Source organism: Pipistrellus hanaki, assembly GCF_964339955.1.
Source record: "Pipistrellus hanaki genome assembly, chromosome: 18".
NCBI lineage: Eukaryota > Metazoa > Chordata > Mammalia > Chiroptera > Vespertilionidae > Pipistrellus > Pipistrellus hanaki.
In genome coordinates, this window is record NC_140520.1 from 39,860,756 (window position 1) to 39,884,376 (window position 23,621).

The following is a 23,621-nucleotide window of genomic DNA, read 5'->3' on the forward strand; positions in this document are numbered from 1 at the left end:
CGTGGTCAGAGAGACACAGGCCCTGGAGCTCAACGCTCCCTTCCAAGCCGCCCCCAGACAATGAGTGGCCCTCTGTGCCTCCAGAGCCCCGTCCGTAAGAGGGGATGAGCACAGCGCCGGCTTCCGAGGGACCCCGTGAGGAGGCCAGGCTGGCCCCTGTGGACACTGTGAAAGGGACCAGTAAATACATTATGAGATCACCAGCCATTAAAAAATCAAACTCGTCAATTTACAATGCCACCTTGTAACTTGGCATTTTGTTGTTTCATTATGGTTGTTTTTCAAAACCCTTCAAGTGCACTAACTCCATTTGGTTGACTCACTTCAGTAACTTAAGGTGTTTTAACACATTACAGATCTTCATGCATGTGCGCACACGCAGTCACACAGAATGACAGATTCGGGAGCTGGACGAGCAGCACTGTCTACACAGCAGGATCTAACACAGGAGGGACCGTGATCTGTCCGCAGGCACAGGGTGAGTGGCAGAGTCCAGGACAGTGCAGGACTCCAATGTCTGCAGAGATGAATTGTTTAAAAAAACATTTTCTGCCTGGCCGCCGTGCTCAGTGGTTGAGCATCGACCTATGAACCAGGAGGTCATGGTTTGGATCCCAATCAGGGCATGTGCTCGGGTTGTGGGCTCCATCCCCAGAGGCGTGCAGGATGCAGCTAATCAAAGATTCTCTCGCATCAGTGATGTTGCTCTCTCCCTCTCCTTTCCTTCTGAAATCAATAAAAATGTTTTGTTCTGTTTTTAAGCATTTCCTTCACATACTCGTGCTGTGAAGAAGTACTCTTTCTGCGAGTGCAGTTCTGCTTTCAGGAAATGTTTTCTTCCTCGGCACAAAAGGCTGACCTTTGATCAGGAAACGAGCAGTTCCTCCCCTGTCCGCAGGAGACTGGGTCTCAGGAATGACTACTCCGCAGCTAAAAGTCCGTCCACATCCAACCAGCTTCCAAAAAGTTGATTGTTACTCAAATTACAAAAGTAATTTTAAACATCACTGAGAAAAGTGTCCTTTGTTTCCGCAAACCCCAGCTCTAGTGACCTTCTGAATCGTAGAACACAGAACCCCATGTTCAAGGGCCTGAATAAGACAGCGAGTGCCAGTCCCCCGGCCTGCCTCCCCGCTGCGGGCCTGGCGCACAGACCGATGGACAGCTCGGTCCCTGGTGCGCAGCCTGCGCAGCGGGGCCGGCAACAGCAGCCGGTGGGACACCTGCCTGGGAATCCCGAGGCTTCTCACCACGGGAGAGTGTAGTCCTTTGTACCCGAGCATTCTAGGCACAAGTCTAGTTACAGAGCCGACTGAATAATTCTCTCTCAAACATGCAAGCTATTTTAGAGTTTGCAACTGAAAAGCCCAAATAATTGATTCTTTTGGTTACCAGCAGTCTGTGACAGTGCCAAGGAACAAATGACTAAATCCCAAAACCACAGCAGTAACTCACACTTAACGAGGCGTTTCAGATCAAACGTTCCTCCTCTCAGGGATCTGGCCCGCACACACAGGCTGTAACGGGTGCCTGCACACACGCATAGGACCACACTTCACTCGGAGGAGTTCTGGAGACCGACCGCTAAGGTAGTGATCGTTTTGGCTGAATTATTTCCTTGTTAATAAACAGCAAAGATATGTTTTCCAATTGTTTTAAAAAGAAACCAGAAACTCTCAAAGCCTGGCAGTCCTGTTCCCTGTTTGGAATCTGAAGCACCAATCTTCCAGACCTCCAGTGACTTTCAGGTTGTGCAAGTGTGACCTAGACAAGGGCCTCGTCTACAGTCAGGAGATGGGCCGGCAGAGCCCATGTAACTGCCCCGCAAGAACTGGCCGCCGCCGCTGCCGCCTGAGAGTGGCTCTTCCGTCTACTGTGAGCTGGCAGGCAGCCCCCAAGGGCAAGGAGAGCACTGGCTGAGCACACAGCTCGGTCACTGCCATTTACCATCTGTGTCCTCAACAAGCCACTCCATGACCCCAGCCTCACCTTAATCTGCAAACAGGCCTGGAAATGCGCTCATTCCCAGAGGGGGCTCACACGGAGCCAAAGGTGGAAGAGGCCTGTGAGCCACACTGGGCCTTACGTGGAGGTGTCAGTGTTTGAACAGAGTGAACTGAGACAGAAAAGGAACACGAGATGTCACTGACGGAGTCGGTGGGGGAAGGTCACAGTGGGTGCTGAGACACCTCTGCACGTTGTTACACTGCGCTTCAGACCTGAGGGAGCGTGCATTTCACAGTAACTGAACAATTGACGGGGAGGCTGGGAGCTGGGTGAAGAGTTGAAGGGATTAAGCAAAAAAAACAAAAACACCAGGGGAAGGGAATGGGGGGCGGGAGAGGGCACAGGGAGGAGTCATGGTGGCTGAAGGAGACTTGACTCGGGGCGGTGAACACACAACATGTGGACGATGTGTTATACAATGGGACACCTGACACCTGTGTAACTATTAACCAATCTCACCCCAATAAAGTCAACAGAAGTGGAAGGGAGAGAGGGAGGAAGAAACTTAAACTCACCAGTCAGAAAGGAAGTACAAATCAAAATAGTAGTTTGGTAGCATTTTTTACCTATCAAACTGGGAACTCTTCTTATCACAATACCTACAGTTTTTAGATTTAAGTAAAATAGTTTCATAAGCAAAACTGATAACTGAGGGACAGTATTAAAATATATATCCAAAGCCAAAAAAATTAACAAAAAATCTATGTCATGCTTCTTAGATAAAACATTTTTTTAAAGCACGTATTTTTCAAAACTCATATATTCACATTTTTCTCCAGCTAGAGAAAGAATTTGACTAAAAGGCCATGAAAGTATAGATAACAAAATGCCCAAACTTTAGACCCAAGTAAGCTGCAAAGTCCCAAAACAAGAGATCTATGTCCCTTTCAAAAGAGACTAAGGAAATCATTCTTGCCTCTGAAGACTTTACATAAAAGTATATATACTAAACAGAAATTTCCAATAAATAAATAATATGCCTTAGGAAAATAAACCATTCTTCTAAGCATGTCTTAGATATTAATTGAGGCATTACTGTAGGAAATACCACTACTTTGTTTGTTTAATAATTCTTTATTGTTGACGGTATTACATATGTCCCCTTTTCCCTCTATCGCTCCTTCCAGCCTGCCCCCAGCCCAGGCCCTCACCGCCCCACTGTCTGTGTCCAGGGGCCATGTGTATATGCATACAAGGTCATTGGTTGACTACCTTCCACCACCTCACCCTCCCCCGCCTTCCCTCCAAGATTCCACACTCTGTTCTATGCTTCCATGTTTCTGGATCCACTTCGTTCAACAGTTTATTTTGTTCATTAGATTCCACATATGAGTGATATTGTGTGATACTTGTTTTTCTCTGACTGGCTTATTCCCTTAACATGATACTCTCCAGGCCCCTCCATGCTGTCTCAAAGGGTGAAAGGTCCTCCTTCTTACTGCTGCACAGTATTCCCTGGTGTAAATGTACCATAGCTTTTTATCCACTCGTCTGCTGATGGGCACGTGGGCTGTTTCCAGATCTCAGCTATTGTAACTTGTGCTGCTATGAACATAGGGGTACATATATCCTTTCTGATCAGTGTTTCAGATTTCTTAGGATATATTCCTAGAAGTGGGATCACTGGGTCAAATGGCAGTTCGATTTTTAATTTTAAAAATATATATTTTATTGATTTTTTACAGAGAGGAAGAGAGAGGAACAAAGAGTCAGAAACATCGATGAGAGAGTGTCATCGATCAGCTGCCTCTTGCACACCCCCTACTGGGGATGTGCCCACAACCAAGGTACGTGCCCTTGACCGGAATTGAACCCGAGACCTTTCAGTCCACTGGCCAACGCTCTATCCACTGAGCCAAACCGGTTTCGGCCATTTTTAATTTTTTGAGGAAACTCCACACTGTTCTCCACAGTGGCTGCACCAGTCTGCATTCCCACCACAGTGCACTAGGGTTCCCTTTTCTCCACATCCTCACCAGCACTTGTCAGTTTGTTGATTTGTTGATGATAGCCATCTGACAGGTGTCAGGTGAAACCTCATTGTCCTTTTAATTAGCATCTCTCTGATGATCAGGGACTTTGAGCATTTTTTCATATGGTTCTGGCCATCTGTATGTCCGCTGTGAAGAAGTGTCTAACTAGGTCCTTTGCCCATTTTTTAATTGGGTTGTTTGTCTTCCTATTGTGAAATTGTATGAATTCCTTATATACTTTGGATAGTAACCTGTTCCTAGATGTATCATTGCCAAATATGTTCTCCCATACAGTGGGCTCCCTTTTCATTTTGTTGGGATGCACAGAAGCTTTTTATGTATTTTGATTGTGTTATTATTTTGATGTAGTCCCATTTGTTTATTTTCTCCTTAGTTTTTTTTTTGCCCTAGAACAGTGGTCAGCAAACAGTCGTTGCTGTTGTTCTGGGGGCTTCCATACCGCACATGCAGCTCTTTGGCCCCTTGAGTGTGGCTCTTCCACAAAATACCATGTGCGGGCGGTGCATGTACAGTGCGATTGAAACTTCGTGACCCATGCGCAGAAGTCGGTTTTCGGCTCTCCAAAGAAATTTCAATCGTTGTATTGTTGATATTTGGCTCTGTTGACTAATGAGTTCGCCAACCACTGCCCTAGGAGATGTATCTGTAAACATCTTGCTACAAGAAATGTCTGAGGCTTTGCTACATATGGTTTCTTCTGGGATTTTTATGGTTTCACAACTTACATTTAAGTTTATTATCCATTTTGAGTTTATTCTTGATAACGGAGTGAGTTGGTGGTCTAGTTTCATTTTTTTGCATGTATCTGTCCAATTTTCCCAACACCATTTATTGAAGAGACTGTCTTGACTCCATCGTATGCTCTTGTCTCCTTGGTCAAATATTAATTTGGTGTAATGGCTTGGATCGCTTTCTGGGGTCTCTGTTCTGTTCCATTGATCTATATGACTGTACTTGTGTCAGTACCAGGCTGTTTCGATAACGTTGGCTTTGTAGTATTACTTGATATCTGGTATTGTGATTCCTCCAACTTTGTTTTTTTGTTTTCAAGATTGCTGCAGCTATTCAAGATCTTTTTTGGTTCTATATAAATTTTTGGGAGTATTAGTTCTAGATCTGTGAAATATGCTGTTGGTATTTTAATAGGGATTGCATTGAATCTGTTGATTGCCTAGGGTAGTATGGGCATTTTAATTTTGTTGAGTCTACCAATCCATTAATATGGTCTATTCTTCCACTTGTTTATATCATCTTCTATCTCTTTTTACAACGTCCGTAGTTTTCTAAATACAGGTCTTTTGCCTCCTTGGTAAAGTTTATTCCTAAATATCTTAATTTTGTTGTTGTTGTTGCAATGATAAATGAAATTTGTTTAGTTTATCTTTCTGAGAATTTATTATTGGTGTATTAAAAAAATCAAATTTTTGGGTGTTGCTTTTGTATCCTGTTACATTATCTAATTCATTTATTAAATCTAGTAGTTATTTGATGGAGTCTTTAGAATTTTCTATGTACAATATCATGCTGTCTGTGAAAAATGGGAGTTTTACTTCCTCCTTTCCAATTTGGATGCCTTTTATTTCTTCTTCTTATCTGAACGCTGTGGCTAGGACTTCCTGTGCTGAATAGGAGTGGTGAATAAGAATGGACATCGCTGTCCTGTTCCTGTTCTTAGGGGAAATGGTTTGTTTTTGCCCACTGAGTGTGATGTTGGCTGTAGGTTTGTCATATATAGCCTTTATCCTGTTGAGATATGCTCCCTCTATTCCCTCTTTGCTGAGAGTTTGTATCAAAAATGGGTGTTGGATTTTGTTGAATGCTTTTTCTGTGCCTATTGATATGAGCATGTGGTTTTTATCTCTCAGTTTGTGATGTATCACATTTATTGATTTGCAAATATTGAACCAGGTTTGCATCCCTGGAATAAATCCCATTTGGTCATGGTGTGTGATCTTTTTAATATATTGCTGGATCCTATTTGCTAATATTTTGTTGAGGATTTTAGCATCTATGTTCATCATAGATACTGGCTTGTAATTCTCTTTCTTGGTAGAGTCTTCATCTGGTTTTGGAATCAGGATGCTGGCCTCATAAAAAGAGCTTGGAGTGTTCCTTCCTCTTGGATTTTCTGGAACAGTTTGAGGAGGATAGGTGTCAGTTCTTCTTTGGACGTTTGGTAAAACTCCCCTGTGAAGCCTTCCATCTGTCACAGAGACATCTCCAAGCCATTGAGCCATCAATCAGCGCCTGCCAAAGTATCCTGGAGCCCACCCCTTCCTGTTCTGCCTTGGGTCCAAACCTCTCCTGTTCCTCCCCTTAAAAAGACCCCCAGACAGCCACGTGCTGCTGATCCTCCATGTCCAGGTGGCAGCCCGGCTGGGTCCATCCCCCCTCCCAACTCCTTCAATTCTGATTTCTCTACCTCCGTAATGAGTCCCGTTCATTACTGGGGAATAAACTTTACTTTAAAACTCCTTGGTAGTCAGTTTCCTGCGCCTCAAACCTTACAATTACTTAATGCCCTATGTTGTCTCTTGTGATGGCCTTCATTATGAAGTCTATTTTGTCTATGTGAGTATTGCTACTCCAGCTTTTTTCTTTCCCACTTGAATGGAAATTTTTTTGCCATCCCTTCACTCTCATCCAGTGTGTGTCTTTTGTTCTGAGTGGGTCTCTTGTAGACAGCATATAGTAGGGTCATGTTTTTGTATCCATTCAGTTACTCTATGCCTTTTGATTGGAACATTTAATCCATTTACATTCAGGGTTATTATTGGTAGTACTTATTTATTGCCATTTTAATTCTGTATGCCTAGGTTTCTCTCTCTCTCTCTCTTCTTCTCATCACAGCAGTCCCTTTAGCATTTCTTGTAATGCTGGCTTGGTGGTGATGTACTCCTTTAGCCATTCCCCCCCCCACCCCCCCATCCCCACCCCCCACCCCCCGGGTAAGCTATTTGACTATCTATTTTGAATGATAGCCTTGCTGGTTATAGTAACCTTGGTTTCAGATCCTTGCTTTCCATTACCTTGAGTACTTCATGCCATCCTTTCTGACATACAGAGTTTCTGATGAGAAATCACGTGTCAGCTTTATGGGTTCTCTGAATGATTTTTTTCAACCCTGTCTTCTAATTCACTGATTTGATCCTCAGTTTCCCCTAATTTGCTGTGTACTCCTTCCGATGTGTTCTTTATTTGTGCTATCACATTCTTTATTTCTGTTTTCATAGTTACTATATCTTTTCTCATGCTGTTGAGCATCTTTATTCTGAATTCTATATCAGAAACATTTCTTATCTCCATTTCATTTATCTCTTCTGAAGAATTCTCTTGTCTTTCATTTGTGGGTTGTTTGTCTCCTCATTTTGGCTGCCTATTTCGGACTGTGACTATGTATGAGGTAGATCTGCTATGCCTCTCAATCTCAAGTGCAGGACAGTATCAAACGCTGTTTCTGACTAATTAGGTTAGGAGCAGTGGTTGGCAAACTCATTAGTCAACAGAGCCAAATATCAACAGGACAATAATTGAAATTTATTTTGAGACCCAAATTTTTTAAACTTAAACTTCTTCTAATGCCACTTCTTCAAAATAGACTTGCCCAGCCTGTGGTATTTTGTGTAAGAGCCACACTCAAGGGGCCAAAGAGCCTCAAGTGACTCGAGAGCCGCAGTTTGCCTACCACAGGATTAGGCAAAGACTCAAAGCCTCCAGAAGATGCCTCTGTCTACAGACTGATCAGATTCCATCTTGATTCCCTCAGGCAATCATCCTGGTGGGGCAACTGCTTCTGTCTGGAGGCTAATTGTTATTCTTAGTCTCTTAATTGGACTCAGAAACTCCACATCACTTCTAAGAGGGTGGGTCACCTGTCTTCCCCCCAGGCAAGGCCACCTGTATAGCAAATGTCTGTGTGAGAAAGATGACCTCCGCAATGTGAGGGAATAGCTCAGCCCAGGAAGCCGGGGTGTCTGCCTTCCTAGCTCTAACTCCAGAGCCCCTGATCCTGGCTTCTGCTCACACAGCTCCAGTCCACTCTGCCCTCCCTTTGCAGGAGCACAAGGTGAGTGGCTCTACAGGGAATTTTGTACTTTGGCCCTTTAAGAGGGTGCCTGAATTTCCAGCTGTCTCTCCCTAGCAGATAGCAATCCTGCTGCTTTTCACAGCCAGATGTTACATGGTATCTTCTCAGTTCTGGTGCTCTCTGCTGGGGCGCCCAGCTTGCGTGTTAGACCCCAGAGTTCCCAGTGGCAAACTCTACAGCTGAGGTATCTTTCCCGACCTTCAGTTGCTGTCTGTGGGAACTCAGCCAGTCCTTTCGTGCCTCCTTCCACTCGCTGTACAGTCTCCACTTTCTTTTATTTTCTTTTTCTTTTTTTAAAATATATCTTTATTGTTCAGATTATTACAAATGTGTTCCTCTTCCCCCCCCACCCCCCTCAATTGCACCCCTTCACCAGATTCCCACCCCACCCTCTTTCCTTTCCCCATTGCTCATTGTCCTCATGCACAGGTGTACAATTTTTGTTCAGTCTCTTCCCGCACCCCCACTCCCCTTTTCCCTGAGAATCATCAGTCCACTCCCCTTCCATACCTCTGATTCTATTATATTCAATAGTTAATGTTGTTCATCAGGTTTTTTAATTCCCTTGGTTTTTAGTTTTACTTGTTGATAGTTATGTATTTGTTGTTCATAATTTTTATTTTTATTTTCTTCCTCTTCCTAAATAAACCCCTTCAGCAATTCACATAATTCTGGTTTGGCGATGATGAACTCTTTTAGCTTTTTTTTTTATTTGTGAAGCTCTTTATCTGGCCTTCGATTCTGAATGATAGCTTTGCTGAGTAGAGTATTTTTGGCTGTAAGTTCTTGCTATTCATCACTTTGAATATTTCTTGCCTTTCCCATCTGGCCTGCATGGTTTCTGTTGAAAAATCAGCTAACAATCGTAGTGTTCCTTTATAGGTAACTACCTGCTTTTCTCTTGCTACTTTTAATATTCTCTTTGTCTTTTGCTCTTGGAATTTTAATTATGATGTGTCTTGGTGTGGTACTCCTTGGATTCCTTTTGTTTGGGGTTCTGCGGGCTTCCTGGACTTGTAAGTCTATTTCTTTCCCCAGGTGGGAAGAAAAAAAGCCTTATTTTATCAGCCTTCTGTCACTATTTCTTCCAGTATTCTTTTGGTATCTTGCTCTCTCTCTTCTTCTGGGACCCCCATAATTCTGATGTTGGTTCGCTTAAAATTGTCCCAGAGGTTTCTTACACTATCTTCAACTTTCTGGATTCTCTTATCTTTTTGCTTCCATGGAGGAGTGTCCTCTGGCTCTTTGTGTTCTAAATCTTTGTCTTGATTCTTGAGATCTTCCAATCTGTTTTTAGGACTTTGTGTAATATTTTTTATTTCAGACAATGTTTTCTTCATTTCTAGTTGATCCCTTATTATTTCTAGTTGCTCCCTTTTCATATCCTCATAGGTCTCATTTATTTTATCAGCCTTTTTTAGGATATTATTGAAAAGCCTTATAACAGTAGTTTTGAACTCAATGTTCATTCTTTCCTTTTCCTCCATCTCCTTCCTTTGTGTCCTGCCTCTTCTCTGCATTTTAGTTGTTTTCCTGATTTGATGGAATAGTTTTGTGTGTTAGGTGTTCTGGTAGAGCTCAGTAGCACAGCTGTCCCAGTTCCCTGTGCGGTGGACAGTCTTGGTGTAGCCCTTTGTGGGCTATATGTGCAGTCTTGTTGTTAAGCCTTGCTTATCACTGGGAAGCCTTGATCTCCAAGCCAATTGGCTGTGAGAATTAGCAGTGTCTCCTCAGAAGCTAGGAAGGCTTCCGTACTCCGCTTGGATGGGGCGGAGTCTCGGGGTAGCGCAGGCAATCTTTGGTTCCCTGTCAGTCTCGCCTTAGAAAAGTCCTGTTCACGTTGAGTCTCACCAGACTGGTTGCAGGCTCGCGCACTTCTTTGGTAAAGGCACAGACAAGCTTTAGATTCCGGCCAGTCCCTCCTTAGAGAAAGCCAGCCTCTGGGAGAGCTTCCATGCTCAGCTTGGATGGGTGGAGTCTGGGGGTGGTGCAGGCAAGCTTTGTTTTCCCGTCGCCTTCTCCCCAAGTGGCTCCTCCCCAAGTCCCACAGTAATGGCCTCTGGCTTCACACACCTCTGAGAGATCTCTGCCCGCTGCCTGACAGTCTGGCCTCTCCAAGACTAGGGCCATCTATCAGAGCAATAGGGTGATTCTGTTTTCCTCTCTAACAAGAAAGCCAGCCACGAGTTAGCTGTCCGCCCTCTCTGCGTGCTGGGAATAAGCCAGTAGCAAACTTAGCCCGGCCTGGCCTCTTCGCGCACCAGGAGTATGCCAGTAGCGAACTCAGCCCGGCCTGGCTTCTTCACACGCCGGATTAAGCCAGTGCCTTTTCGCACGCACAGTTTCTTCGGTACCTTCACAGTTTCTGAGGGTTGGCGCACCTTCTCTCTCCTTCCCAGATGGCAGAGCCTCCTCTCAGCTAGCCTTCTGGTGCTTCAGGGCAATGCCTCCCCTGTTTTCCAGTTCTAAATTCAAATTTGTTGTGGTAGGCTGCATTCGAGTTTCTACCCTATGCCGCCATCTTGGTTTCCTCTCCTTACAGTCTCCACTTTCGGTCCTCTGTTATTAGGGCTCTCTCCAGTGAGTCTCTGTTGATTATTCTAGAAAATTTTCTATATTTCAGTTGTAATTCCAGTTTGGTCCTGGAAGCATGTCCATGCAGCATCCACTTACTCTGCCACAATTCTTTATTGTCTGTTCTCACTGCTATTTTGTGACATTCTTCTCGAGGACTTGGATGGGGATGAACTTTTGAACCAAGAACATCACCATTGACCTTCCTGCGCACAAAGTAGAGTTTTCCTGTACTTTGTCTGAAGTTGGAAATGTCAGGCTCACAATGCCTGAGCCCACACAGACACTGGTCACCAACCTTCTCCATAAAAGAGAGCAGTGAGCTCTAAGGAGAGTCCACGCCAAAATGTTTTTGCCAAATATTAAAAACTGGGGTTGCTAGCACCACACACTACAGGGACAGACGTACATTTCACAGGTTGACTCCCACGGCTCTGAAGCTGGATCCAGAGGCAGGAACAGGCCAGCCGCCTGGCAGAGCTACCCTGGAACCCAGCTCTGCCTCAGCTGCTGCATGGTCCAGTCAACAGGTTCACATTTTTGCACACAACTTAGATGTGAAAATACCCATCAAATGAGGATGGAAAGCATCAAACTTCATCACTGTGACTTCTCTTAGTCACACATCGACTATTGTCCTGAGGGGAAGGCATTGCACAGTGTCAGGGGTGGTAATGAAAAAGCATGTGGCACTGTCTGCCTTTATTTATTTATTTATTTATTTAATATTTCCATTGATTTCAGAGAGGAAGGGAGAGGGAGAGAGATAGAAACATCAATAATGAGAGAGAATCACTGATCAGCTGCCTCCTGCACACTCCACACTGGGGATCAAGTCCACAACCCAGGCATGTGCCCTGACCAGAAATCAAACCATGACCTACTGGGTCATAGGTCAATGCTCAACCACTGAGCCATGCCAATTAGGCTCATCCTGCTTTTAAGAGGCTTGTGAGATGAATGAGAAGACAAGCTCTTTAGATCGAACAATTAAGAAGTTCTTTAGAACCAGGGTGCAGAATGTAGTGGACAGTTCAGAAGGCCCTAAGAGCCGCCACCCTCACTCCTCAGAGGATGCCTGGCCCCAGCCTGCCTCCCTGCTCCCGGGGAGTGGCCAGGGATCTCAAGTCTGTGCACGAGGCAATAACCAGACACACGTCCAGGTGCTCCTGCTGTTGGGTAGCCTGAAGGAGCCACGTGTGAAAAAGACAGCAGCGGCTTGAAGGGGCTGCTTCAGAGTCAGGAGTGACCACAGCGGCTACAAGGACCAGGGCACATGCCGCCATGACCCAGGAGACAGAGGGATGGTTCCTGTGCTTCTTCCATCACAGTGAGACCTACTACCTACGATTACCTTAGAGTCCGCCCACAGGACACATACAGTGGGTTTTTATATGACACCCAAATGGCACTTGCTCTGGAAAACATGATATATGCCTAACGGGGGAGACATTGGAGGCAGGCACAGCGATAGCTTAGGTTCTCACGTGTAGGTTTCGCTGTGTGCACATGTGAAACAGATGAGAAGGGTCAGGTGCTGGACACAGAGGTCACAGAAGTCAGGCGTGCTCCACTGGCAGCACTGTCTCACGGGAAGAAGCAGGGGGAGGGGGGAGGTGCTAACGCGGCCTCCGCAGTCACCAGCGCCAGAGAGCCTGCTCGGGATGGGCAGCAGCCAGGGAAGGCTCCCTCTCCGGGGCCAGTGGCTGGACAGTCTTCAGCGTGCGCTGTGGTCTCACAAAGACGTGCCCTCCCCCACCTTCCTGCCAGTGCTGCCTCACACCCCGCAGCCACCTGCCTGTCCGACCAATTACAGCTTTGTTCGTGAGTACCGTTTCTGTTCCGGGCTCCTGAAACCCTCCTCCCCAAACACACTGCTGTGTGGAGCATTAAGACAAAGGCGCATTAAACTTGGACTTTTTCTTATCAATGTATCAGTTATACCACATTCAACAATCGGAAGGAAAGTTATATTTTACCACTCCTCCCCCAAATCACAGTGACACAGAGCGAGAGAAAGAGGAGCTCTGACAGGGAGACAAGTTGGAATTCCCGGAACTAAATCGAGTAGGTAGGTCACCAAGTGGGGTGACACTTCCGTGGAGTCAAAGGGATGAGCTGGCGTGGTCTGCAGGCCCACGGGGGACGCGGAAGAGGCAGGGACACAAGCACCTCTCCCTCGGGAGCAAGAATGTGCTGGGGAAGCGCTCAGCTTTCTCTAACGAGCTGGGTGGGAGGCCCCAAGAAGGGGATGTAAGGGGTGGGCGTCTTGGAAAGGGGTTCATTAAATATAACAATTAACACTCAACAATGGACTGTTAAGAAGCATTACTTCTTTCATTTTCATTTCAGCAAAAACAAAGGAATAACCCAGGATTTAAGAACCAAATTCCTTTCCCATGACACATTGTATGGTCATCACAATAAAATTAACTCCTCACCCCGCTGTGAAAACAAACCCAGAAAGAGACTGTTATCTAATGAAGCTCACCGAGATGTGATCATCAGTCACCCGGAAATTAAGAATCCAAACAGGGACAGTCCTATAGTTCCCCGGGTGAGAAAAACACTGTTTCTACTAGAACATGAGGTTACGGGGATCCACAATTCTCCAACAGTTCTTCACACTGTAAGCTGATGGCCACTGCCCCACACAGGCCGCATGTAGACTGATGGGCACTGGCCCCACACAGGCCGCATGTAGACTGATGGGCACTGGCTCCACACATACAGCCGTGTAGACTGATGGGCACTGGCTACACACATGCATCCATGTAGATAGGGGTGTTGAACTCAATCAGAGAAGGGGCCAAAATCTAAAATCCAGCCTAAATCGCGGGCCGAATGGTTTACTGAACAGTCATAAACTGACAATGTCATAAACTGACAGCGGAGTGCAGTGATGACAGCGCGGTGCGGGCCACATTGCAAGGCCTGGCGGGCTGGATTTGGCCCGCGGGCCTTGTGTTTGACACATGTGGTGTAGACTGATGGGCACTGGCTACACACATGCATCCGTGTAGACTGATGGGCACTGGCTCCACACATACAGCCGTGTAGACTGATGGGCACTGGCTACACACATGCATCCATGTAGACTGATGGGCACTGGCTACACACATGCATCTGTGTAGACTGATGGGCACTGGCTACACAAATACAGCCGTGTAGACTGATGGGCACTGGCCCCACACAGGCCGCATGTAGACTGATGGGCACTGGCCCCACACAGGCTGCGTGTGAAGCACATACTGAAGAAGAACTCCATCCCCTTCCTTCATGAGAACATCCCTGAACAAACAGGAACAAGCACGTGTCCTCTTTCCTGGGGGCCCACTGCTCACCCGACTGCAGCCCGTGGCTGCACAGCGGCTCCGCTGATTCTCCTGTCCTGATGAAGCGGCAGAGAAAGCATCCTGCACCTAAGGGTTCTGCTGCCTGAGTGTTCACACTTCCCTCTGGGGTAGCTTCTGTCACATTCACTGCAATGCACTCATCTTGAGACCCAGGAGTGTCTCAGGATGAGTGCATTGCAGTGAATGCACTCATCCTAAGACACTCCTGGCGCTGGACCATGTTTAAGTTTCCTGTTCCTCTATGTGAACAGGACTGTGTGGACCTAAAGCAGACACTGGTTCTACCAGCCGGCACCATTGCTGAGTCATCAGGAAACCCACTCTCGACTGCCCCCTGCTGCTGAGCGGCTGGCTGCTGCTTTGGCAGAACACAGCCTGGGTCCAAGGCCAGAACATATGGAAGGTTGATTTCCCTCATGTTCAAGGGCCCAGTCGCGGTGCTGCAGTCCCAGGCACCTGGCTACTGATGCCTGAGGAAGAGAGCGGCTCCCGGGAAGCTCAGAGGGACAGAGCAGACAGTGCACTGTGGACCGCCGCTGCTGGAACACGCTGATTGGATCCGCACCCTCCACGTTCCCAAAGAAATATGAGAAAAGGAAAACCTAGGACACAAACCACCAATTCTAGCTCATCCGTTTGTTTCTGGTTTAACAGACAGCACAGAGGTATTCATACGGCAACTCCATGAAGAATATGTTTTCGTTTTGTAGTAAAAATGAAATAAACCATGTGTTTTTCCATTTGCTTTAACGTGTAACATTCAGAAGTGCTCATATAAACACTGACTTTTACATAACCTGCCTAGTGTCTGACACACCCTTCACTAACAGGAATAAACATCTGTTGAAGGAGAGAGAGGAAAAGAACCTCAGGACCCAGAACCAAACAGCCCACGGCCACTGCACTCCCCAGCCCACGGCCACTGCACACCCCAGCCCACGGCCACTGCACTATCCAGCACACGGCCACTGCACTATCCAGCCCACGGCCACTGCACTATCCAGCCCAGGACCACTGCATTCCCCAGCCCAGGACCACTGCACTCCCCAGCCCAGGACCACTGCACTCCCCAGCCCATGGCCACTGCACTCCCCAGCCCACGGCCACTGCATTACCCAGGCCCTGGCCACCTGAAACTCGACTTAAATTTCTCATTACCTGCTGGGAATCCCACCACAAGCCTAACAGAAACCTGTATGTTTTTTTACCGCCCCCTTGGTCTTAAACAGTATGGCTAGGGGATGACAATGCCATCAGGGAGGCGTTTACATTGCCTAAAGCACATCCCTACCTGGCACCAAGCCCACGCCCACCGAGGCGGCAGCGGGTCAGGCAGGAGCTGCAGCACTGCGCCAGCTCGGACGCTCCCACGGCTCCCTCTCCAGGGCCGCCGCCTGTGCAGGGCGGGTGCTCGAAATGTGACCTTTAACCTCCCCAACGCACTTACCCTTCGAAACGACACGACGTAAAACGTGTCTCCCCGCCTGTGGATGGCGTCGAAGAAGTCCTGGTAGCTTCGGGGGGAGGCGTAGTACACTTGGAGCTCTCTCCCCGAGGGCCTGCTGAGAGAGGAGGGCATGTTACAGCAGATTGGCACACGTCTCAGCAGTATCCATCTGAGCCGCATCTGCCTACGGAATCTCAACCAAACACGAGCAGCCTTGGGCAGTTTTCTAGAACAGTCTGAACAGCCCACAGTCAGATATCTGTAAGATCAATTCACTGAGGCTGAGTCGCTTCTGAGTCAAGCCTCTAAGCCAGGGGTCCTCAAACTTTTTAAAGTGGGGGCCAGATCACGGTCCCTCAGAGAGCTGGAGGGCCGGACTATATGAACTACTAATCCCTACTGTAACACCTTGGCTGCGCTCACTGCCCAAAAAACCTGGCGGGCAGGATCAGACTCCCCTGGGGGCTGCATGTGGCCCGCGGGCCGTAGTTTGAAGAACCCTGCTCTAAGCCGTCCCAGATAGTCATGTGTGCTGGGAAGCACGTGGAGGTCACGGAGCCTCCGCCAGCAGCTTTTGGCGCAGCGTGCATGCGTGCGTGCGTGCATGATGCTGCTCTCTGAGAGCCACGCCTGAGGACAGCACTGCTCCTGCCGCCGGCTTGGGACTGGAGAACAGCAGGCCTGGCTGAGTGCCTGCCCTCCTCTTCCAGGGGGTGTCCAGCTTTGAGCAACCCCATTTCCTCAACAAAAGGATGCAACTGGGTGGAGGCTGAGACGGTGCATGACACGCCCGGCCTGCTCTGCCCGCTCCTGCAGAGCCAGGACAGCCGCTCAGCGCCTCACCCCGCGCCCGGCCCCAGGTCCACTCACACTCAGGGACGCATTCTCGGCAATGAGGGTCTTTCACTGTTCAGCCCAAAAGCCGGCACATATAGGTTAAAGAGGAGTTAAAGAAATAATGCTTATTTTTCTCCCAAAAGAAAGCTTACATTTTTTTTCTACAGTTTTCTATTGTGTTTTCAATGCATTTATTTTTTCAGTTAATCTTTGTTAACTTAGGAGAAAAGAGGGGCCTAAAAGGAAATTAATTAAAAGTGAGTCATAAGAACTTCCTCTGAAATAATTCCATCTGTTCAGTAGGCCATTTGTCTACAGTGTCTTGAATATACCATCAGCTATTCCTTGTGACACTTACGTTCTGTGGACACAGGCTCAGCAAACAGTGAACCACTCCCGAAGGGACAGCAGGGTCAGCAAGCCCCTGGCTGCAGCGCTGTCATCAACTGACCAACGTGTCACCTGGTTTTGTGTTCTGTTCAGACACCTTCTGACCGTGTACTGTTGCTCGCTAACTCTGACCTTGGGTGGCTCGGGCCTGACTGCAGCTCCCCAACAAGCCCTTTCTCCAGGTCACCAATCTGGCCTCCACGCCTGGCAACACCAGCACTCCGGCAGGCACTTAACCGTTTTAAATGGTGAAATTGCCAACAAAAAGCATAGGGATATAGGGACCATGGCACTGATACCTGGGAAGACGCCTGCCCCAGGAGCAGGGCGCTGCCCTGGTGACCCTCACCTGGGAACAGCTACACGCATTTGCAAACGACCGAGAAAGCAATTTGCATATTGATTTTGGGGTCACAAGGACATCTTAGCTAATAGGTGGGTTCACAGATACAGAATCCATGACCAGGTGCAGCCACATTCTCTCACCTGATGCTGGTGGTCTCTGTGTACTGGACAGCCACGAGCTGAGAGCCGGAGCCCTGTCCCAGAGCGCCCTGGGAGAGAACAAAGGACTTATTGTAATGAAACCATATGAAGACCTTCCGATAACAACTCATTCCGCATTTATGTTTACTGAACTCACATTAAAGCATTTGTATAGTTTTTTCATGAGTAGTCTGACATATTGAGTTTATATGACTCAAATGCCAAGACAGAAATCAGAACTCCTGTGATCATATTCTGGACTGAGGGATGTGTCTTATGGAGGGTGACATTTAAGACACTTCCCATAAAGGTTTTTTTTTTAAATAGCCCGAAAGCTTAGTCCAAGCATCACAAGTTTTATGACCAGGTCAGATAAGTATTATTGGAAATATAACAATTTATGTTTGCTAAAATAATTATTTTCCCAATGGAAATTTCGTTCCTGCAGTGCAGAAGATCCTTAATAAAGCTAGATCCTACTGTTTACTGGGTTAAACGCAAAACCCTTCATGCTAAATACAGCTGTGGATGCAGCATCAGTAAGGAGAGCTCCCCAAAATAAGCAAGACTTGTCCCTAGACTCAGACATGACCAGGCTGTGAAAACCGACTCACACAGACATTAGGCAAGTAGAACTGAACAAGCCATTTAGCTATCAAAGACTTAACACCAGTTAACATAGAAACCTCTGAAAAACTAGTAGAGCTTTGGCATTAGTAGCTACAGGGATTGGACAAAAGGTGAAAATCAGCAAAAACATGAGGTAGATAGTAACATGGAAATGAGCTTTTACATAAAACATTCCATTTTGTTGTAGATTTGTCCACTTTTCCATTTAGTCCCGTCCATTGTGCTTTACGCATGTTGAAGCTTTTATTAAGAGCCTATGTATTTAGAACTCTGTCTTCTTGATTAAGCGTACTCTCATCACTCTGAAATTTCCATCTTCTCTTCTTATAAAATTCTCTGACTGGGAGTCTAGTTTGTCTGACTAATGTAGCCACAGCAGCTTTCTAATACTTTTTAAAAATATATATTTTATTGATTTTTTACAGAGAGGAATGGAGAGGGACAGAGAGTTAGAAACGTTGATGAGAGAGAAACATCGATCAGCTGCCTCCTGCACACCCCCCACTAGGGATGTGCCTACAACTAAGGTACATGCCCTTGACTGGAATCGAACCTGATAACCTTGAGTCCGCAAGCCGACGCTCTATCTACTGAGCCAAACCAGTTTTGGCAGCTTTCTAGTACTTAATCTTTGCATAGTATCACACTTTTTCACCCACTAATTTTTCATCTGTGTGTGCTTATATATAAAATGAGAGGCCCGTTACACAAACCTCGTGCACTGGAGGGGGGGGGGGGGTCCCTCAGCCTAGCCCCTCTCGCAGTCGGGGACCTCTCGGAGGATGTCTGACTGCTGGCCTAAGCCGTCAGACATCTCAAACAATCCAGGATCCCTCGTTCCTTATCACTCAGCTCACTGCTCCTTAGCGCTGCTGTGGAGGCAGGAGAGGCTCCCACCACTGCTGCACTCACCAGCCGTGATCCCAGCTTCTGGCTGAGCGGCTGCTCCTCCTGTGGGAGTGCACTGACCACCAGGGGGCAGCTCCTGTGTTGAGCATCTGCCCCTGGTAGCCAGTGCACATCAGAGCAAGTGGTCATTCAGGTCGTTCTGCCATAATCGTCACTTAGGCTTTTATTATATAGAGGCTTGGTGCACAAAATTCATGCATAGATAGGGCCCCTAGGCCTGGCCAGTGATAAGGGCCAATAATAAGGGCCCTGCCTCCATGCCTCCCCGCCTCCTCCTTCCCTCGCTCCCTCAGCGCTCCACCACTGCTGCTGGTCACTGCCATGTTCTGTGCCACCCCCTTGTGGTCAGCGCACATCATAGCAAGCAATCAAACTCCCAGTCTTCCAGTTGAACTCCTGAGGGGACACTTTGCATATTAGCCTTTTATATAGAGAGATGTTATTTCTTGCAAACAGCATATAGTTGGGTCTTACCTTTCAAAAAACCTAGTTTGACAATCTCTCCTTTTAAATTGATGGGTTTATTTACCTTATTACATTTTATTGCAAATGTGGCTGGGCTTAAGTCTACTATCGTGGTATGTATTTTCTATTTGCTTTTTGTTTGTTCTTTCCTGCTTTCTTATGAATTTTTTTTAGTATTCCATTTATATTTCCTGTACTGGTTTTATGGTTGTACTTCTTTGTGTTAGTTTTTAGTGGTTGCTCTTGATACTATACTTTGATCTTTAAATTACTATAGCCAACCTTGAAGTATTATTTGAACATATAAAAACTTTGTAACAGCATACTGTACTTACTGCCTCTATACCTTCCTGTTCTTATTGTTGTGTATTTTACTCCTACATAACCTGTAAACCCTACAAAACACAAAACCCTGTTTTGCTTTAAAAAAAAAAAAAAAAAAAAAAAAGTCTCCTAAAGACATTTATATACAAACACAAATAAAGACACTTCAAGGGGCATTTATTTTCACCAACATTCACCAATCCTACCTGAGCCTATTTCCTTTTGTCCAAACATCCTCTTTTAGTGTTCCTTACAATGCAGATCTTCTACAGACAATGTGTAATAGTTTCATCCACCTGGAAACATCTTTATTTTGCTTTCATTTTGAAAAATATTTTCACTGAGTTGACCCTCTAACTTTTCTAAAAGTTCAGTCTAGGAAGAGGTAGAATTATAAAATGACACAAGCCAAACCATGAATATAAAGTTTAGAAATGACAGAAATTTCAAAGAAATGTCAGTATCAAAATATCTAGTGTACTCCTGGGTGCATCTAGCATCCGAGAGGGGAGATGTGAAGGAAAGGTTGGGAGGGGGAAGGGAACTAGGCAGAGCAGCTGCAGGGTCGGTGCTGAGGTGCGTTGAGGAATGCTGTGAGCTCAGGTGTGTACAGCAGCCTGAGCGAGGACCCTTTCCTCCTCTGACTGAGTGGGACTTGGCCCCTCAGCTAACACAGGTCCTCCCCACCCCACCGTCTTTCAGGCCCACATTTCTGACCTCCATCCGTGCAGCGGACAGTTCTGCGGGACCTCACACAGACAGACATGCACCCAAGGTGCAGAGAAAGGGACAGAACTAAACTACAAATCTCCCTCAAATGTTTCAAGGCTGTAAAATTAAACAAAACTACCTTTGTTGCATTAAAATTCCTTCCAGAATATGGAACATCAACCACCCTTACACAGTAAGTTCTATTTATTCATCTAATGAACAGGATACAATCACAAGAAATTATATCAAAAGATAAAGTAAAGCAACTCATTCAGGCCAATCTTGAGTCATAAAGCCCATGCATCAGCTGTGCAATTCTCGCTCTTACCTGCACAGCAAGGACGCAAGCCCCAAAATGATGCTGCCGCACGTTTAGCCATCAGGGTTCTGGATACTATTTTTTTTTTAAAATTTAATAAACCTTTATTGCACGGATTATTACAATTGTTTCTCCTTTTTGCCCCCATAGCTCCCTTCCACCCAGTTACTACCCCACCCTCTGCCCTTACCGCTCCCCCCCATTGTCCTCATCCATAGGTGTACGATTTTAATCCAGTCTCTTCCTGCACCCCCACACCCTTTTCCTCCTGATAATTATCAATCCACTCCCTTTCTTTGCTCCTGATTATATTATATTCACCAGTTTATTCTGTTCCTCTAATTTTTAATTCACTTGACTTTTAGATTCACTTGTTGATATGTATTTGTTGTTCATAATTTTTAACTTTTTTCTTCTTCCTCCTCTTCTTAAAGAATACCTTTCAGCATTTCATATAATACTGGTTTGGTGGTGATGAACTCCTTTAGCTTTCTCTGATCTGTGAAGCTCTTTATCTGCCCTTCAATTCTGAATGACAGCTTTGCTGGGTAGAGTAATCTTGGTTGTAGGTTCTTGCTATTCATCACTTTGAATATTTCTTGCCACTCCTGTCTGGCCTGCATAGTTTCTGTTGAGAAATCAGCTGATAATCGTATGGGTGCTCCCTTGTAGGTAACTGTTTTTCTTTTGCTGCTTGTAAGATTCCCTCTTTGTCTTTTGCTCTTGGCATTTTAATTATGATGTGTCTTGGTGTGGTCCTCTTTGGATTCCTTTTGTTTGGAAATGAGATTTTACATAAAACGCTTCTTGGACTTGTGAGTCTAATTCTTTCACCAGGTGGGGGAAGTTTTCTGTCATTATTTCTTCAAGTAGGTTTTCAGTGTCTTGCTCTCTCTCTTCTTCAAGCACCCCCATAATTCTGATGGTGGTTTGCTTGAAGTTGTCCCAGAGGCTCCTTACACTATCTTCAACTTTCTGGATTCTCTTCTCTTCTTGATTCTCCAGAGGAGTGTTCTTTGCCTTTAGATTTGTATTCTAAATCTTTGACTTGATTCTTGCATTCCTCTAGTCTGCTGTTGGGTCTCTGTATAATATTTTCTATTTCAGTCAGTGTATGTTTAATTTCTATAATAGTTGTCCTTTTTCATATCCTTGAGGGTCTCGTTAAATTGATTGGTCTTTTCTAGAAAATTCTTGAAAAACCTTATAACCGTGGTTTTGAACTCTATATCCAGTCTTTTGTTCTCCTCCATTTCTTTCGTTTGAGATCTGTTTCCTTGTCTCGGCATTTTCGCTGCTTCCCTGAGTTGGTAGGGTGGCTTTGTGTGCTTGGTGTCCCATATGGCCCAGTGGGTCAGCCTCCCCAGTTACCTGAGGTAGACACTCTTGGTGCTCCCCTTTGTGGACTGCGTGTACACTCTTGTTGTAGTTAAGTCTTGATTGTTGTTGGTATCATTGGGAGGAATTGACCTCCAGGCCAATTGGAGGTGAGTATCAGCTGTGTCTATGCCGGATACCTTCTGTATTGGAGACAGTCTTAATAGGATCAGACTTTCAAAAGTACAAAAGCCTCTGAGCTCAGCTTGGATGGGGCGGAGTCTCAGGGATGAGCAGACAGTCTTGGCTTCCCGTCAGCCCTGCCCTTGTGTGCGTACCCCTGCCCTTGTGTGCGTGCCTCAGACCTCTGCCTTCCACGATCCCCTGAGTTTCTGCCTGACAGTCCAGATTCCCCTTGTAAGAGTGTGGGTGCTCCAGGGGCTCACCCTGAACTGGGTTTCAGTGCTCAGTGCAGTCCAAACTGGAATTCAGTGCAGTCAGGAGCTTCCAACCCCTTCCACTATGGAGAAACTGGAGCAACCTCCACAGTCATATCTCTCTTCGTGCACTCACTCGCGCATAACTCTAGACTCTGCCCGCTGCGGCTCCCGGCTCCTCCAAGTTTCCCAGTCTCTGAGTCTCAGGGTGCCTTTCTCTACAGTCCAGACTCCACCCGTATGAGCCTGGGTCCACAGGGTTTCGGCCGGGGCTGGGGTTCAGTGCAATCAGGGGCTTCCATTCCTCTCCTGCCAGCCAGGCACTCAGCCGCCTTTCCTCTCTGTGCGCACGGCTCCCTACCTCAGCGCTTTGTGGCTCCCCTGATCCGTGAGCCTCTCTCCTTCTTTCTAGTTGTATATTTCCCACTCAGCCAGTTTTCCTGTGGTTGTGGATGATGTCCTGTCTTTTAGTTGTTGTTTTAAAATTGTTGTGCGAGTTGGCAGTTTTGGCGCTTACCTAGGCCGCCATCTTGGTTTTCTCCCAGATCTGGATATTATTTTGCTCCTGCCCACAGCTGTGCTCGCTGCCCCAGATTGGAAGCGGAAGGATACAGAGCACTTCTCCTCTGGCCACGGTGGCCAACAAGCAGCTGCGAGAGCGGGAGTTCCTGGGGACTGTCTGCTGCACGCCATGCCAGGAGCCACTGTGGGACGCTGCACTGCCTGCAACACTGGCAGTGACTGTCAGGAGCCTCCAGAAGTACTAACCACCAATCAAGCTGCCATGATCCGTGAACAAATAGTACTAGAGAGGCCAGAGTGGCACACACTGGATAATCCTAGAAACTAAGGATATCAGAACCTGAGCTCATCTAGACCTGGACTCTCAGTCACTGTGCAGAGGAAACCATGCGCATGTGCATCAGATTGTGTGAGGGTGAGAAACAAATTTTTATTCCATTAAGCTACTGAGAATTTGAGGCCAGATGTTACATCTGCCAGTGTTAATTACCTTGCCAATACCTCACTCGAGTGGAATCTCTCTAGAGCACATGTGTCAAACACAAGGCCCGCGGGCCAAATCCAGCCCGCCAGGCCTTGCAATGTGGCCCGAACCGCGCTGTCATCACTGCACTCCGCTGTCAGTTTATGACATTGTCAGTTTATGACTGTTCAGTAAACCATTCGGCCCGCGATTTAGGCTGGATTTTAGATTTTGGCCCCTTCTCTGATTGAGTTCGACACCCCTACTCTAGAGAAACCTTCACTAAACACCCACTCTAAAACAGTCACCATGTCTCAATTCACTTTCCCCTCCAGCCTGCGGCTTC

General features: G+C 46.5%; 1 protein-coding gene across 4 annotated transcripts in view; it reads right to left on the bottom strand.

Annotated features, from left to right (window-relative positions):
* Positions 1 to 23,621, bottom strand: part of ATF6 (activating transcription factor 6) — a 142,576-nt gene that overhangs the window by 41,967 nt on the left and 76,988 nt on the right. For 3 of the 4 annotated variants that reach the window (XM_084867062.1, XM_084867064.1, XM_084867065.1), the window contains 2 exons: positions 17,179 to 17,246; positions 15,466 to 15,580 (listed from right to left, as the gene is read on the bottom strand). In XM_084867062.1, the coding sequence (XP_084723188.1) occupies positions 15,466 to 15,580; positions 17,179 to 17,246 (183 nt within the window). The remainder of the gene's footprint in view (positions 1 to 15,465; positions 15,581 to 17,178; positions 17,247 to 23,621) is intronic. The other variant, XM_084867063.1, reaches the window with a different exon arrangement.